Genomic DNA, 14,554 nt, shown 5'->3' with positions numbered 1-14,554 from the left:
TATGACTGACAAATATGACTATTAGCGACCATATATAGCAATTTCGACCATAACTCTTCGCTCTGATATCCAATTCTAAATTAATAGGCTCGTAAAGTTATTAAAAATCATATTTGACGTTGCACCAAAACAAATTGTCGATAACCTTTCATCTCATGGGATCAAACTAACCAGCTAAAAGTGGGCATTTTAATCGATTAATTTGCATTCTAACCATTCAATCAGTTATTTTATGGTTAATTGCGGTTAACCAACTATCAAGAAAAGAATCTATTGCTATATATGATTGCTATTGTCGATTGGTGTTAAATATACGTAATACTAGGTGAATTGATATTGATATATATCGATCATTTTTAATATCATCCATATCAAAATTGAAACTATAAGTTCTTCTACGTGAATATAAATCTCTTTTTTTATTTTTTTTTTAATTTATAGTTACAACTTTATGTCTTTTATTTATACTTATAATTTTACATTACGTTTATACACAATTATATATTTAATTATATGTATATATATACATATATATATATATATATTTTAATATTCGTGTTTAATTGGATCGTAATCGTGCTATTACTCGTAATCATATTAGTTGGGTCATATTCGTGCGGATCGTAAGTGTATTTCGTGTCAACATTTTATAATCGTGTTAATTGGATCTTAATTGTGTTACCGTAATTGTGTCGTTTTGACCTATTATTTAATCGTGTTAGGGTGTTCAATTCATTTAGGAATTGACTCATTTAATGAGATTCAAATCCGCTTTAAACTGTGTCAAAATTGTTTCGTGTTTCGTGTCCGAACTAAATTACCTTCTCTAGTATAAATAATTGTAAATAACGAAGAGTATCGAGAAAACTAAAATTTTACATGGAGAAATCTATGTGTATATCATATCATATCGAAAAATGTAATTAAAATAAACCAAAAACATTTATGTGTTATCGGTAATTCAGTAAATACTCACACAACTTCAAGTATTAGGTCAAAATAGATCTCACATGTGTCTAAATTTGTGAAAAAATTCTCTTAAACTCTTTAGGTTTATTGAAGTGATATTGAAAAAATCTTTTAATGAGTGAGTTAGAGAATAAGGTTTTATTGATGAAATACCTATCCCTTCAATAGAAATCAATTTAAATTGTTTTTATCATCAATTTTTCTTGCATAATCACTTCTGTTTATAAATTGATATTTTATGTTAGGGACTAGTTTTGCAAATAGTCGGCGATATAGAAACACCAGAAGAAAGAAAGAACCAGTGCGGTTTGTTTCTCTCTCTATAGTCTATACCAATAGATCAGCGAGAGAGAGAGAGAGAGAGGAGAGAGAGAGAGAGAGAGAAATCGATTTCAATTGTGCTGCCGGATCTGTGAATTAGCGAAGATGGTGACGAAAACAGAGGAGACACAATTGAAGAGGCTCGAGAACCAGGTCGACAATGGCGGTGGAGGGGCTTGGGACTATCTCTGCCTCGTCAGGAAGCTCAAGGTTCGTCGTTCAGAGAAAGTCTTAAAGCACGGTTTGTCGATCTTGAACGACCATAAGAAGCGATCGAGTATCGGCTCTGAAGGTCGGACTTTCTTTCACCTATCCCTCTCAATTTTTTAAAATAATATAGAATTGACCGAATCTAGGTCGTTTTGAATTCGCTCTTTTGCTGTGTGTGTATCTTGATTGGACCATGGAACGACCAGAAACGAGAATTCTTCGTGTTTCAATTTTGTGAACTTCACGGATTCAATTTGGGGAAGATGAAAAATTGCTTAGTTTGATTATAATTACATTTGTTATACTGTTAGGAATATAGTTTAGAAGTAGCTTATTGGTCAAGGTTTTCATGTGCATCGGTGTTGTGTAATTTGGTCAAAATGTATCGACTGTGCTTTGTTTCTTAAATCAGTTTGTTTTTAGCTTGTGATATAGGAACCCGAGCTTGAGTTTTTGACTGATTAGTGAATTCTATATTTCTCCTTTTATACACAGAGTGGACTTTGCTAGAGCAGGTCGCCATTGCCGCTATGGACTGCCAAAATCTTAGTGTCGCAAAGGTAAATTTTGTTTACCCCTTCTTTTTTCATATACTTTAATTTTGGGTCATTCGGACATATTTATAAGAAGTTAGCTGGAAATCCTCATGGTTAAAGTTGACTTTTATGCAAAAGTATTGAATCTTCTTTTTACATTCTGATTGAATTTAGGTACATTCAGATTGGATATGATCTGATACTAGTTATATCATTTTCATTTCTGGTTTGGCGTCAACTTGAGTTAACTCTTATGGTATCTATATATGAAATCTAATTGCAGGACTGCATAAGGGCTTTAAGAAATCAATTCTCGGAGAGCAATCGAATTGGTAGGTTGAGTTAGGATATTGTCAACCATCACGGCGTTGTTAAGATCTCCTGGGTTTTTCATGGGAAAAGATCGTCTGACTCTAGTTTTCTTGTGTCCTTGGCATAAATGTGCAGGTAGGCTTGAGGCAATGTTGCTCGAAGCGAAAGGGTCTTGGGCAGAAGCAGAGAAGGCTTACTTGAGTCTTTTAGAGGATAACCCACTTGATCAAGTAAGTTTTACCTTGGCATGATAGTTAAGTTCATACAAGTGGTCTTTGTTTTGAATGTCAAAAAATTTCGGAATAACTTGAAATGACCAACTGTCCAATCTTATTTCATTTCTTCTTGTAGATCGTCCATAAGAGAAAGGTAGCCATGGCGAAAGCGCAAGGTGACATTTCGGGGGCCATTGATGCACTGAATAAATATCTTGAAATGTAAGGCAGATTATTAAATTCTTTTAAGGTATTCAGTAGTGCATCATCTGAGAGAAATGTAAACAAGTTTTTTTTTTCTCTGCTTATCCTTCAGATTTATGGCAGATCACGAGGCTTGGAGAGAACTTGCAGAAATATACGTCTCCTTGCAAATGTTAGTACAACACTCTGTCGATTGAAGTTATTAGTCTTCCTCATCGGGTCTTACCCGGTTTCCATAACCATACACTTTGTTGTTTTATAGGTACAAGCAAGCCGCTTTTTGCTATGAAGAGTTAATATTAGCTCAACCCACTGTTCCCTTGTTTCACTTGGCTTATGCTGACGTAAGTGATGATTTTTTTTTTTTTTTTTTTTTTACTGTTTTTTCATCAGCTTCCTAAACTTGTGAAGATCTATGTGCACACTCTTGATCCGTTTTTTGCTTGGTCATCATCAGGTACTTTACACTCTTGGTGGACTGGAAAATATACAGACAGCGAAAAAGTACTATGCATCAACCATTGACTTGACTGGAGGAAAAAACACAAGAGCGCTCTTTGGTATATGTTTGGTAAGCTTTCCAACTGATTAGAAATTTGTGTACATCGTTATGTTTCAAGATATTTATGGCATCATTTAATTCGGAAAATCGTCAGCAAATTGATTAACTAGACTAAGCACACGTATTACTTGTGTTATTCAAGTGTTCGTCTGCGATCGGGCAGCTCGCAAGAGGTCGGAACAGGGATGACAAGGAAAGCCCCGAACTGCAATCTTTAGCGGCAACGGCCTTGGAGAAGGACTACAAAGAAAGAGCGCCCGGGAATCTTTCTCTGGTCGCCACTGCCTTGAAAAGCTTGAAAGTGTCATCATAACTCGGATTTTTGAACTAAGCTTGTTCTTCTTAGTAGTCCCTGGTCTGAAATCGGCACTGGCATTCCGATGCTTGATGAACGCAATATGGCGATTTGATTTACAAGGAACTTGTCTTTCATTAAAAAAGTTTTATCATATTTATGTTTTGACATTTTGTCCCTAGTTGTAAGGGTGTGATTCATTCTTGATTAGCATGATAATGGCATACCAGGAACTATGTCTTCCGATAATAATTTTGGGCATTGTTGTCTGTTACCTGTTCAGGTTAGAATTTCAGAGCAAGAATTTCAAATGTTTACCGATTTTAGTCGTCAGTTGATTTATCTACTATCTTTGTTGATTTTAGTAAATTTCTTGTAATGTACTAATATGATGTGCATTAGATTAAGTAGACGTCGTATTGATAAACGTATCCATAATATTAGCAATGTTCATACGGGTACTACGTCTTGAGTCATCAACATGAGTACAACGGGATTACTCTTAAGAAGTTTACAAAAATAACTTGAGGAAGTTAAAAAAAAATATCTTACATACACGTGTCATAATTGTTTTAGACACTCGTATATTTTGATTAGTTTTGTTTTAAACTTTAATTCAAGCCTAAGCTACGGCGTACTGGGTCAACGTCGGGTCTTCGGCTTAATCCGATCTTTCAAGCTCATCCTGGCCGTACTTGAAAGTCCAGATGTGTTGATATAAGAAAATATAAATTATTCGAGCTACCAAATTTTAAAAACTCTAAGAATAATGAACTTCTCATTTTTATAGTTTTTTTATTTCTAAATTAGTAAAAGTTTTTTTTGGGATAATTAAGTTAATAGTCGAATAGTCTACCCTTCTTTTAACAAATAGCTCAAATATTAAGAAAATAATTCACAAAGCCAATGTTAAATAAATTAACTGAACAATTAATTTAATCAACTTTTATAAAATAAAACTTGAGCTAAATCCTTTAAAAGATTGACTAGTTGCAACAAATACTTGTTTGGGGTTTATATATTCTTTTATAATTTTATTTAAAATAATATAAATCCTATCAAAATAAAAATAATATATGTATTTATGGAATATTTTAAAATATGTGAATTACTATATTTAAATATAATATATGTGCTCCTAAAAAAAATTAAGAGATTAAAAACAAATTGTTTTGGGCCTTATCGGAATTGACTTTGACCCGCAAAACACTGGGCTGGATAAAAGCCCACGAAAGCATATAAGAAAGAAAGGATTGACGGTAGGGTTTTCGTATTTAGGCTTCTTCACTTCACACTTCGCTTCCGCCTCTCAAATCCCAAACCTAGACCAGACCTTCTCTTCCAAACCCTCTCTGCAATCATGGCCGTAGGGTGCGATTCTCCTCTCTCTCGTCCTCTCTATCTCCGTCGATGCTTTGAAATCGCTTCCCATTTGCGCTTCCATGTGTACTGTGTTGTATCTATCTCTCTAACACCATGGTATTTTCTTTCCCTTGAATTTCAGGAAAAACAAGAGGATTTCCAAGGGTAAGAAGGGTGGCAAGAAGAAAGCGTAAGTGAATTCTATGACGAAACCCTAGTTTATTTATTTTCTGTTGTAAATGCCTTTTTTTTTTAATCTTCGTCTGATGAAATGTATACATTTATCTTCAGTGCCGATCCGTTCGCGAAGAAGGACTGGTATGACATCAAAGCGCCGTCACTCTTCAACCAAAGACAAGTTGGAAAGACTCTTGTCACCAGAACTCAGGGAACAAAGGTATTTTATACGTGTTTATATTTATATTTCATCATATTTTATTAATTCTATATTGAAATTTATCGTATGTAGCTGAATGTTTGTGATCCCGGCAATTCGTTTAATTCGGTCTGAACTATTACTCTATGTGAAAACAAAATTTGTTTTATAGGACTTCATAGGCCTGATAACTTCGTAGTCCTTATCTATAGAGTTCTATATCGGAATGTTGATCCTTTGTCTGCTTTCTACAACGTTAGATCAACTTAGTTTGGAAGTCGCAATTAAATTATTGGCACAAATAGAACTCTATTTCACTGTACATTTTCTTTGTTAATTATGAAATTATTATTATAGACCGATGAGGTTAGCTTGTGGTTTTTAATTAGGAATGAACTGTCTAACAACAAAAGTTGTAGTAGGTGTCAACTTGCTGCTTTGGTTTTGTGGTCAAATTAACAATTGAAGTTTTAATTTTTAAAAAATGATTGCCTATAGTGCTCTGTACGGTTCAATTGAAGTTGAGTTCTGATCTATATTATACTGTGTTCAGATTGCCTCTGAAGGACTCAAGCACAGAGTGTTCGAGGTCTCCCTAGCTGATCTCCAGAAGGATGAGGATCATGCTTACAGGAAGATCCGTCTGAGAGCCGAGGATGTCCAAGGAAAGAATGTCCTCACCAACTTCTGGGTAAGACTGTTTGGTAAAAAGAATCTCCTGGGTTGTTATTTCAATACTCAATTTATGGTGCTTGACTTATTTATTTTAATAAACAACAGGGAATGGACTTCACGACCGACAAGGTTAGGTCGCTTGTGCGCAAGTGGCAGACTCTGATCGAGGCTCACGTCGATGTCAAGACCACCGACAACTACGTCCTCAGGATGTTCTGCATCGGTTTCACCAGGAGACGTGCAAACCAGGTCAAGAGAACCTGCTACGCCCAGACCAGCCAAGTTCGCCAGGTTTGTTTTTTAATCATATATTTTAACCTTTTTTTTTTCCAAGAGGGTGAATATAGATTAGGGTTATGTATCAAGCGATGATTTCTCACATTTTGTTCGACTTTTTTGTACGTTATTAAGATCCGTCGCAAGATGAGGGAAATCATGATCAACCAGGCCACTTCCTGTGATCTGAAGGAGTTGGTCAACAAGTTTATCCCCGAGATGATCGGAAGGGAGATCGAGAAGGCAACGTCGAGCATCTACCCGTTGCAGAACGTGTTTATCCGTAAAGTCAAAATTCTCAAGGCTCCTAAATTCGACCTCGGAAAGTTGATGGAGGTATAATTCAGTCATGCGTTCTTCTTGCCCATACATTTTTTTTGGTCGGGTTATTAGTGATCTCTCTCTGTCCAGAATCTGAGTCTTGTGTTTCTGTTTTTGGTTATGTTTAGGTCCACGGTGACTACTCAGAGGACGCTGGTGTGAAGGTCGAAAGGCCGGCAGAGGAGACTGTGGCTGAGCCAGAGGCTGAGATTGTCGGAGCTTAATGTGTTTTCACATTTTGATTTTATGTTTTTCAATTTTGTGGATTTTCTCTGATGAGTAGAAGTTTATATGGGAGATGGAAATTTTGCTCTTAGAAGACTGATGCAGAGCAATGCTGCTTAGAAATTTTTATTGAACATGGTCGTGTACTAGTTTTTATGCCTTCTTTGATTCATAGATTCCGTTTACATGTTTTGTTTTTGCTAATACTTTTGGTTTCAAGAACTTCCGTTTTCTGCGTTCAAAAGCCTTAAATTTTTTCCAACATCATTGAAACCGTGTTCTTCCTAGTCCTTTGAATTTATTTTTGGAAGCTCTTAATTATAACAAATTTATTAAAATTACATGTCAGCTGTAAATTCTTTTGTTTTATCTAAATATTTCTAAGTGGCATTCTCAAGAAATTGGTGGTTTCGTTGTCATTTTCAGCTATTTCTTGAGATGTAATTTTTATTTGAAAAGAATTATTTTTAACGATTCGGACTTCATAGTTTCATTGTTTGTTTGAAGTTGTCTTTTATTACCCCCAACTATGTAACTTGGTGTAAAGTCCCTCCGTAGGTTGCATTGAATTTGTATGAAATTATACGTGTAGAAGACATTAAAATCAATGTAGCCTTTAAAAAGTTGCTTTCTAAGCATATACATTGTGCTCTTATTTTATTTCCGCTCAATGAATCTGAGGAGAAGACATTAAATTTTATTTTATCTGTTTCGAAATCGCAATTTATTAAAGCAAAGAGAAATTTCAGAACCTAAAAAATAGAGAAGTATCCAGTTTAGACTCATTAATTAAGTAATATCCAATATTGGATTTTTAACACAAATTCGGAGAAAAATGTTTTCCAATTCAAATAAACTCATCTTTCACTCTCACTCTCTCTTTCACTCTACTACGAAATCCAACCCTCTACGACGAATTTCGATGAGATACCAGTGTTTTTGACGAGCCACGACGGCCTACGACGTAGCTTACCATTCTTCGGAGATTCTGACGAGCTTGACTTGAAATCGACCCTGATGCAACCCCGACGCTCAAAATGACAAAAGGTAAGATTTTCATCTTTATTTTGTGGTTTGAATTGTTATAGGATAGTTTTAATAGTGATTAGAGGGATTAGTAGATGTTATAGGATAGTTTTAATAGTGATTAGAGCCTCAATACCAAAATCTCGAGGCTGGTAAACAATCCAAAGTCTTTGCGTTGGTATTGAGTGCCTGAAGTTTCGAAAGAACCTTGGCAAGCGACGTACTGAGAGGACTCTCAACTTACTAATATATAAAAATATACACAAAATTGATAACGAGATTATCTACTGATACAAGATACAAATAGATTCATCTGAAGAAAAATGAAATTAACCTTCCAAAAAAATACCGTCTTCCAAGGAGATTTTCAACACGAAAGCACTGCTCGGGTTCTAGGAGAGAGAAAGCGTTATATTTTACGTATGGATGCAAATTCTCTGGACTGCGATTTACAAGTTGTGATTGTGCACCATTATTGATCTAGACTAAACGTAAATGTTGGAAAGTTTTCTTCAAGCCATTAGGATCCGTTTGGAACCCGGAAAACATACGAGAGAGAGTGAAAATTTGTAGGGAAAAAAAACGGTAGGAGGAATGAATAGGAAAATCGAATATTTTTGTTGTGTTTGAAAGTGGTGAAAATCAAATTTCTCTAATTTTTCTCAATTCAAATAAAGCTAGAATAAAAAAACATAATGAATTCTCATTTTTTTTCCCTTCGGGTTCCAACGGATCCCTTAAGCTGACAGTAAGAACTTGTCTTTTTCTTTAGTCGTTCACATTACAACAGTCACGTAAATCTGTTGTGATATCGAGTTAATAGCTACAGTTGAAGAGCAAGAGAAAGATAAACAAAATCTGAATCAGTTAAATGTTTAAAAAAACTAGTACCACTACCTTCCATATAGGTTCGTATTAAATTAGTTTAAAATATGGTTTTAATGCACGAGCCAAAAACCAGATTTCTAACCATTGTGATCAAAGCATAGGTGTAAATCCATATATTAACACAACGGCCAAAATGTATTATCTATTCTCCTCTTACATAGCTACTACGCAACACTGACGAAGACAGCATTGGATACAAATTTCTTACAAACGGAACAAACAAACACTACTGAAACATATTACTACCAAAAGAATATAAAAAAAAAAAAAAAAAAAAAAAAAAAAAAAAAGAGCTAGAGACGAATTTTATGGGGATTTAGCGTTGAAAGAGTAGATAAGACGGGTATTCTTCTTAACTCGCTACAGTTTGACATTGCTTGAAAATACCAATCATTAAATACAGTTCGTAGTGAAGGTGAAAAGAGACATTACTTATTCCTATGACATGTCCTGACTCTCATCGTGGTTTGAAAGCTGTGGAAACGCTGGTATGGACTTCAAAATCAGCTTTCGACCGCTACGACGAGCGGTCAGTGACCCAAACTCGCGATATGGCGGCGAAACTCTCTTTGAGTTCGGCGAGGTTGTCTTTATGCTGTTCGTTTGTGGACACCCATTAGTCTCCATACTCTCTAGAGTCCCGTCTTCAGGAATCATTTGCAGCTGAGATGACTCATAGCTATAGTTGACTTTTTCGGGATTCGGATTTTCTCTGTTGACCACTTGATGCGAGGACGACCCGACATAGGGTTGGAGAGACGGCATTCGGGGATTCCTGATTAAGTTGACTGCACGTGGGTTTGAAGGTCTGTTGAAACACAAGGAATAGATGTTATAGAACAAAGTCAAACATGTCCCAAAATATATATATAAAAGAGTACATAATTTGAAAATAACCTGTCAGTCTCGGACGGTGTTATAGGGTGACCATGGTGCTCGACTATCTCTGAAGTGGCATCTATCGCGGCGGTGGCAGTATTTGCGTAAAATTCTAATTTTGACTCCCTGTACTCAAATTCTTCATTTCCTATAAGATCAATCAACATGAAGTAAACCCTCAAATTGGTGCGATAATAAAGCGTCATCAGTACGTATTAAGAACCCAGAATAACTCACCATCCTTATGCCCAAAACTATTTTTGCACCCATAACATCTACAGTTTATAGAGCATCCAACACCACCCTTGTAAAGAAAGCATCAAGTTTATGTTAGATTGGTATATGTTCCAGGAAAAACATAAATTAAAACGGGGGCAAACTTTTAGTATATATAATTTGGTTACTATACCAAAATCGTTATGCAAAGAGGGGAGAGAAGTACCTGATAACATTCACAATACTTCTTTAAGCAACCCGATTTCCTACAATTACATCCCCTTTTATGTCTAGCTGAGGCCGGGGTCGCGTTTGATTCTTCCTGCAATGGAAAGAGTAAAAACATGCAGTTAGATAATGCATTGTTGTCAATCATCTTTGGTGCTATCCAAGAATAGCATAATCGCTTTCTCCATTAAGAAGGTTAAGTCATGTGGTGCCTCTCGAATTTCACAATGGGATGGCTTATGTAAAATAGAGTATTTTTAAGGACATTTTCTCACCCCGAATTCTGAAGCAGCATCGGCGCTTCTAATAACTTTTGGAGCAAATGCGAGAGGGTTGCGTGATTCGATTTGTTTACGAGTCTCTAGAACGATATTTTCGTGAATAGGCTTGTTCTGACAATCTTGACATGAACAAGGCTCAACACAATAGAGACCAGCAGCAAAACATTCACAGTAACTGCATTGAAAACATGGAAAGGGAAAAAGGTAAGAGAGCAAACAATACAAGTAAAGAGAGCGACTAGTTTTTACAAGTGAATCTAGGGGAAGTGGCTACGAGTCATCCTTCATTTAATACAGATAACATACATTGGAACATTGGACTTTACAAAAAAAAGAAAGACAAAATAACTCAATTATATGTTATCTATCTAGTGTATACTGTGTAACGTGCAACACTGCATTCACATAAGAACATCTGGAATTAAAACATCAAGGGGAGTTTAGGTTATTTAAAATAAATAAATAAATAAATAAATGGAGGAATTCAGGCTATGGAGATGAACAAATCTGCTGAAAGCAATTCGTATTAATTTCAAACCCTAGTTTTGGATTCTTCGACTTTGCAAGGGCTTGTTTACATTTCTCCTCTATTTGCCAATTCAAGCTACAACTTGTTCTAATTGGTAACATATAACTAAGAATTTTTTTTTTCTCTTTCTGTAAGGAAGTTATCCACTAAATTTCAAAGAAAAAAGCTATTATATGCAGAAACATGAATCGAGAAGTTGAAAAATGATGCTAAGTTTTTAGTACGTGTACCAGCAAAACCAATTACACATAACTACTTAAAAAATATTACACATTGATTTTATAACTTAATTTCAGTAGACACGATGGGATCTCGACACTTACAGTTTCAAACATTTTGATCTCTTACAGTTACAGCGCTTGCATGCCAAACTTTCTCCAACTGGTTCTGACTTGCGCCTGTAAATGAAAAACAGCAAAATATAAATATATATATATATAAATAAATAATAAATAATTGTTCAGAGAAATACAATTATTATGGTTACAAAGGATGTAAATGAGAACATGCCTTTTGTTTTTAGGACTGCTTGGGTCTGACTCTTCACCAATAAGGCAAGATGTTTGATAAGTATTTCCGTTAACTTGGGCTTCCTCACTCCAGAGAACCAAAGCTCCCTCTAAAGAATGCTGGGATGAGCCATTATCTGGTGGAGCCTCAGTTTGTGTAAGAGAAGTACAAGGTTTTATTATTCTTGGTGTGTTTATTTGTTGGCCTTCTAAATGCTCAGCCTCTTTCTCAGCTTTTCCACCACTAGTACTTGCAAGAGCATTCAAGTGTAAACCAATGCCGGGCAACTTCGACAGGGAATACCCACTTCCGCTCTTAATTTGGACGGCTTTATCCTGTGCGGACCCAACTTTATTATTGGACTGAATTGCAACCAAAGAGCTATCTTTAGACTCGCAGACTAATTGTCTCTTATGAATTTCTGCTCGTTCGAAAACCAGAGAGCGCCTTCTTATCGTACGATAGAGCTGAGAAGTGGGTTGATCCTGATGGCAAAAAAATTAGTGTTGGGAAAATCACACAAGTGCAACTATAAAGCTATAAGGGATATAGGTACATGAATACATTATTGACTACATTACAACAAGTGTGGACTGGACAAACTGCAGGGCAAAATCTGTCTTACTCATCACATACATAAATATATATAAGATACTGCAACCAACTTTACTAAAATTTCTCAATTGTAAAAGGGCAAGTTTACTTTGCTATTAGTTGACAATTTACCTGTCCTAAGTGAAAATTCAATTTAATTATATTTACTTAAACTTATATGCCAACACATGGTATGAGCTTAAGAGTGAAAATGCTTCTCCAGAGTATGCGAGTCAGTTTCTCAACTATATGGGTTATGGTGCACGTTAAATTTTCAAAATACCAAAAAAAAAAAAAGCTACATTATTACCTTGCAGCTAGCATTGATGTACTTGTTGCTCTTGTCCTCTACTAACTCACAAGAGTCACTGACAACCAGCTTATCCAATAAAGAGCTAGAGAGCAGTACCGGGGTTTGATCTGTTTCACTCGCACTCGCGTTCCCTTCCGGCTGGATGGTGGATTCTCCGTCTACAAATGGCTCACAGGAACCTGATTGGTGAATGCTTTCTTCTTTGCCCAAATCATGCGGATTTTCATCCAAGAAATTTGTGACAAAAGACACTGTCCCAGAATCCACCATTCTAGCTTCTTGTTCCTCGGTTTGACCTCGGGGGATCGGCGAATCAAAAGTAAATACACCATCGGAGTCGGATATTAACTTTACCCAGTTGTTTCCATCTTGTTCATCACTCTGCTCAACCCTAGAAATTTTGCGCAGATCTTTTTCTCTCTCAAATGGAAGGCCTTCATTGGAACCATCTGTGTCTTGAGGATCTCCCGCAACATTTGTCTCCATGATAACATCAGTCTCAACCACAGAAGAAGGTCCGGAATGGCCATCGGGACTTCCGGAATCGAATTTCAAGGTGTTTGGAAGTTCAACCGCTAGTTCTAGGTTTTCAGTTTCTCTCTTCTCAGAAGTACCCTCGGTTGTCTGCGCATTTTCACTTACGGCGGACCCGAGCTTCAATGGATCCGAGAAGGTGTGTCTGTTTAACAAAGAAAACATTCAACCGTTAAGACCTCTTGAATTTAAAACATTTGTATCCAATCGAGAAAGAGATAGAAGCTCTGCGAACCTTTTAAGAGAAAACCTAGTCACACTAGAGGAATTGATCTGCGGAGAAGTGAAAACCGAAGGCGGGGATGCGAAATTTAGCGAGTTGAATGTTTGGTTGGTGTGCCCTGATTTGACCGGTTCAATAGGAGAGAGGTTGCTAATGTAATTGAACACGGGCGAGTCCTGCAAATCGAGCAATAGCTAACTAATCACAACTTTATATCGTCATAGAAACATACAAAATGCAAAAATATGTTAAGAAACACAGCAAATAAAAGCCCTATAGAACATGCATTTACACACTATCCTCACACATTAAGTTACAGTTAAAGGAAAGACTAGCAAAAGACAAGAAACGAGTCAACAAACCCTAGATCAACCACAGAGGAATAATCGAGGTTCATTTCAAGCACGTTTGCGCTTAGAAGGCTAATTATGATCTAAACACCTAAAATTACCCATAAATGGAAAGAAAATGAAAGGAATTAAATTCCATAAAATCTCCGTGGAAATATTTCTCAACCACAGCCTCGCAGCACCAAATCGGCTAATAAATCCCCAAACAAAAATTAAACCACAGCGACAACAGCAACAACAAAGCCTAAAAATATCGATAGCGACCTTTAATTTGGGATTCTAGGTCAAAAAATGAAACAGACCTCGAATTGAGAAGGTAAAGGAGTGGAGTGGTTCTTCACTGGAGTGTCCATGGCCGAAGATGAAGCTTCATCCGCATTCTCTCTCTAAAATTTACGTTTCACCCCCTCTTTACTTTCTCTCTCTAGCTGTGTTTTCTTTCTTTTCATTTTTTTTTTCTTTTTGTTATTTTCTTCTCTTTGGTAAGGAAATGAAAAAGGGATGGGGCGGGAAGGCGGGAAAGAAAAGGGTTTTCGTTTTGTTTTTCTAATTTAATTTTTCTTTTTGTTTTTATTCGTTAATTGCATACATATATATAAGAATAAACATATAAAATAAAATAGTCAATAGTAGACAAATCTGGTTTGTGGGACCCACTGTTATTGGTCATAAAAAAAAAGTCTCTACTCTCTGAGTGTATATCTACCACGCTCCTCTTCGAGTGGGGGCCGCTTTTCTCTACGTCATCTGAGGTTGTTTATTTAGCTCGAATTACGTCATCCGAGTTTATTTTCAATATTCCTTCTTCAATTTATTAATTTTTTTTAAAGAAATATTCCTTATCCAATGTATATAAAAAAGTTATTGTAAATCAGGAATTTAATTCACAAATTTGATAATCTAAATTGTGGTCTAGCTAATTAATCAAATTAAATCATGAATTCATAAAATAGTCAAATATTTTTTTTGTAGAATAACCTTGAATTATTATAATAGTCAATCAATGACCTACAATTTATTTGTATCTGCTAAATCAAAAAATTCCAAAAATTTGAGATACATAAAAAAAAATATTTCAATAAATTTGTACTCCAAACTCTCGATATCAAAGATTAATGCAAGTT

General features: G+C 35.8%; 3 protein-coding genes across 3 annotated transcripts; 2 read left to right on the top strand and 1 right to left on the bottom strand.

The window, feature by feature from the left end:
• The first annotated feature begins 1,196 nt into the window (after positions 1–1,196).
• Positions 1,197–3,970, top strand: LOC149382307 (Protein prenylyltransferase superfamily protein). Its single transcript, XM_089601774.1, has 9 exons — positions 1,197–1,582; positions 1,996–2,060; positions 2,320–2,372; positions 2,488–2,578; positions 2,700–2,785; positions 2,880–2,939; positions 3,030–3,111; positions 3,225–3,338; positions 3,472–3,970. The coding sequence occupies exons 1-9, from the start codon at positions 1,396–1,398 to the stop codon at positions 3,640–3,642; spliced, it is 909 nt and encodes a 302-aa protein (XP_089457900.1). The 5' UTR covers positions 1,197–1,395; the 3' UTR covers positions 3,643–3,970.
• A 910-nt stretch (positions 3,971–4,880) lies between these two features.
• On the top strand, positions 4,881–7,126 carry LOC149382306 (Ribosomal protein S3Ae). Its single transcript, XM_089630683.1, has 7 exons — positions 4,881–4,995; positions 5,129–5,176; positions 5,278–5,383; positions 5,916–6,053; positions 6,143–6,328; positions 6,449–6,649; positions 6,763–7,126. The coding sequence occupies exons 1-7, from the start codon at positions 4,985–4,987 to the stop codon at positions 6,856–6,858; spliced, it is 786 nt and encodes a 261-aa protein (XP_089486809.1). The 5' UTR covers positions 4,881–4,984; the 3' UTR covers positions 6,859–7,126.
• A 1,747-nt stretch (positions 7,127–8,873) lies between these two features.
• Positions 8,874–13,958, bottom strand: LOC149382305 (Tesmin/TSO1-like CXC domain-containing protein). Its single transcript, XM_089630847.1, has 10 exons — positions 13,733–13,958; positions 13,093–13,256; positions 12,321–13,002; positions 11,417–11,901; positions 11,230–11,304; positions 10,372–10,552; positions 10,095–10,190; positions 9,890–9,956; positions 9,671–9,800; positions 8,874–9,581 (listed from the first exon to the last, which is right to left on the bottom strand). The coding sequence occupies exons 1-10, from the start codon at positions 13,781–13,783 to the stop codon at positions 9,212–9,214; spliced, it is 2,301 nt and encodes a 766-aa protein (XP_089486973.1). The 5' UTR covers positions 13,784–13,958; the 3' UTR covers positions 8,874–9,211.
• Positions 13,959–14,554: the final 596 nt, after the last annotated feature.

This window comes from Urtica dioica, chromosome 11 (genome assembly GCF_054948205.1).
Source record: "Urtica dioica subsp. dioica isolate 48M chromosome 11, U.dioica_male_clone48M_v1_H2, whole genome shotgun sequence".
Taxonomy (NCBI): domain Eukaryota; kingdom Viridiplantae; phylum Streptophyta; class Magnoliopsida; order Rosales; family Urticaceae; genus Urtica; species Urtica dioica.
The sequence above is the reverse complement of the archived record's forward strand: the minus strand, read 5'-3'. Positions and strand labels throughout refer to the sequence as shown.

Coding starts and splice junctions, on each gene's coding strand:
- LOC149382307 (XM_089601774.1), top strand. CDS start 1,396: ATGGTGACGAAAACAGAGGAGACACAATTGAAGAGGCTCGAGAACCAG. Junction 2,061..2,319: donor AAAATCTTAGTGTCGCAAAG/GTAAATTTTGTT, acceptor ATCTAATTGCAG/GACTGCATAAGGGCTTTAAG. Junction 2,373..2,487: donor GAGAGCAATCGAATTGGTAG/GTTGAGTTAGGA, acceptor ATGTGCAGGTAG/GCTTGAGGCAATGTTGCTCG.
- LOC149382306 (XM_089630683.1), top strand. Junction 5,384..5,915: donor CCAGAACTCAGGGAACAAAG/GTATTTTATACG, acceptor TACTGTGTTCAG/ATTGCCTCTGAAGGACTCAA. Junction 6,650..6,762: donor ACCTCGGAAAGTTGATGGAG/GTATAATTCAGT, acceptor GGTTATGTTTAG/GTCCACGGTGACTACTCAGA.
- LOC149382305 (XM_089630847.1), bottom strand. CDS start 13,783: ATGGACACTCCAGTGAAGAACCACTCCACTCCTTTACCTTCTCAATTC. Junction 10,191..10,371: donor ATGCTGCTTCAGAATTCGGG/GTGAGAAAATGT, acceptor TTTCCATTGCAG/GAAGAATCAAACGCGACCCC. Junction 9,801..9,889: donor TAGTTTTGGGCATAAGGATG/GTGAGTTATTCT, acceptor TTGATCTTATAG/GAAATGAAGAATTTGAGTAC.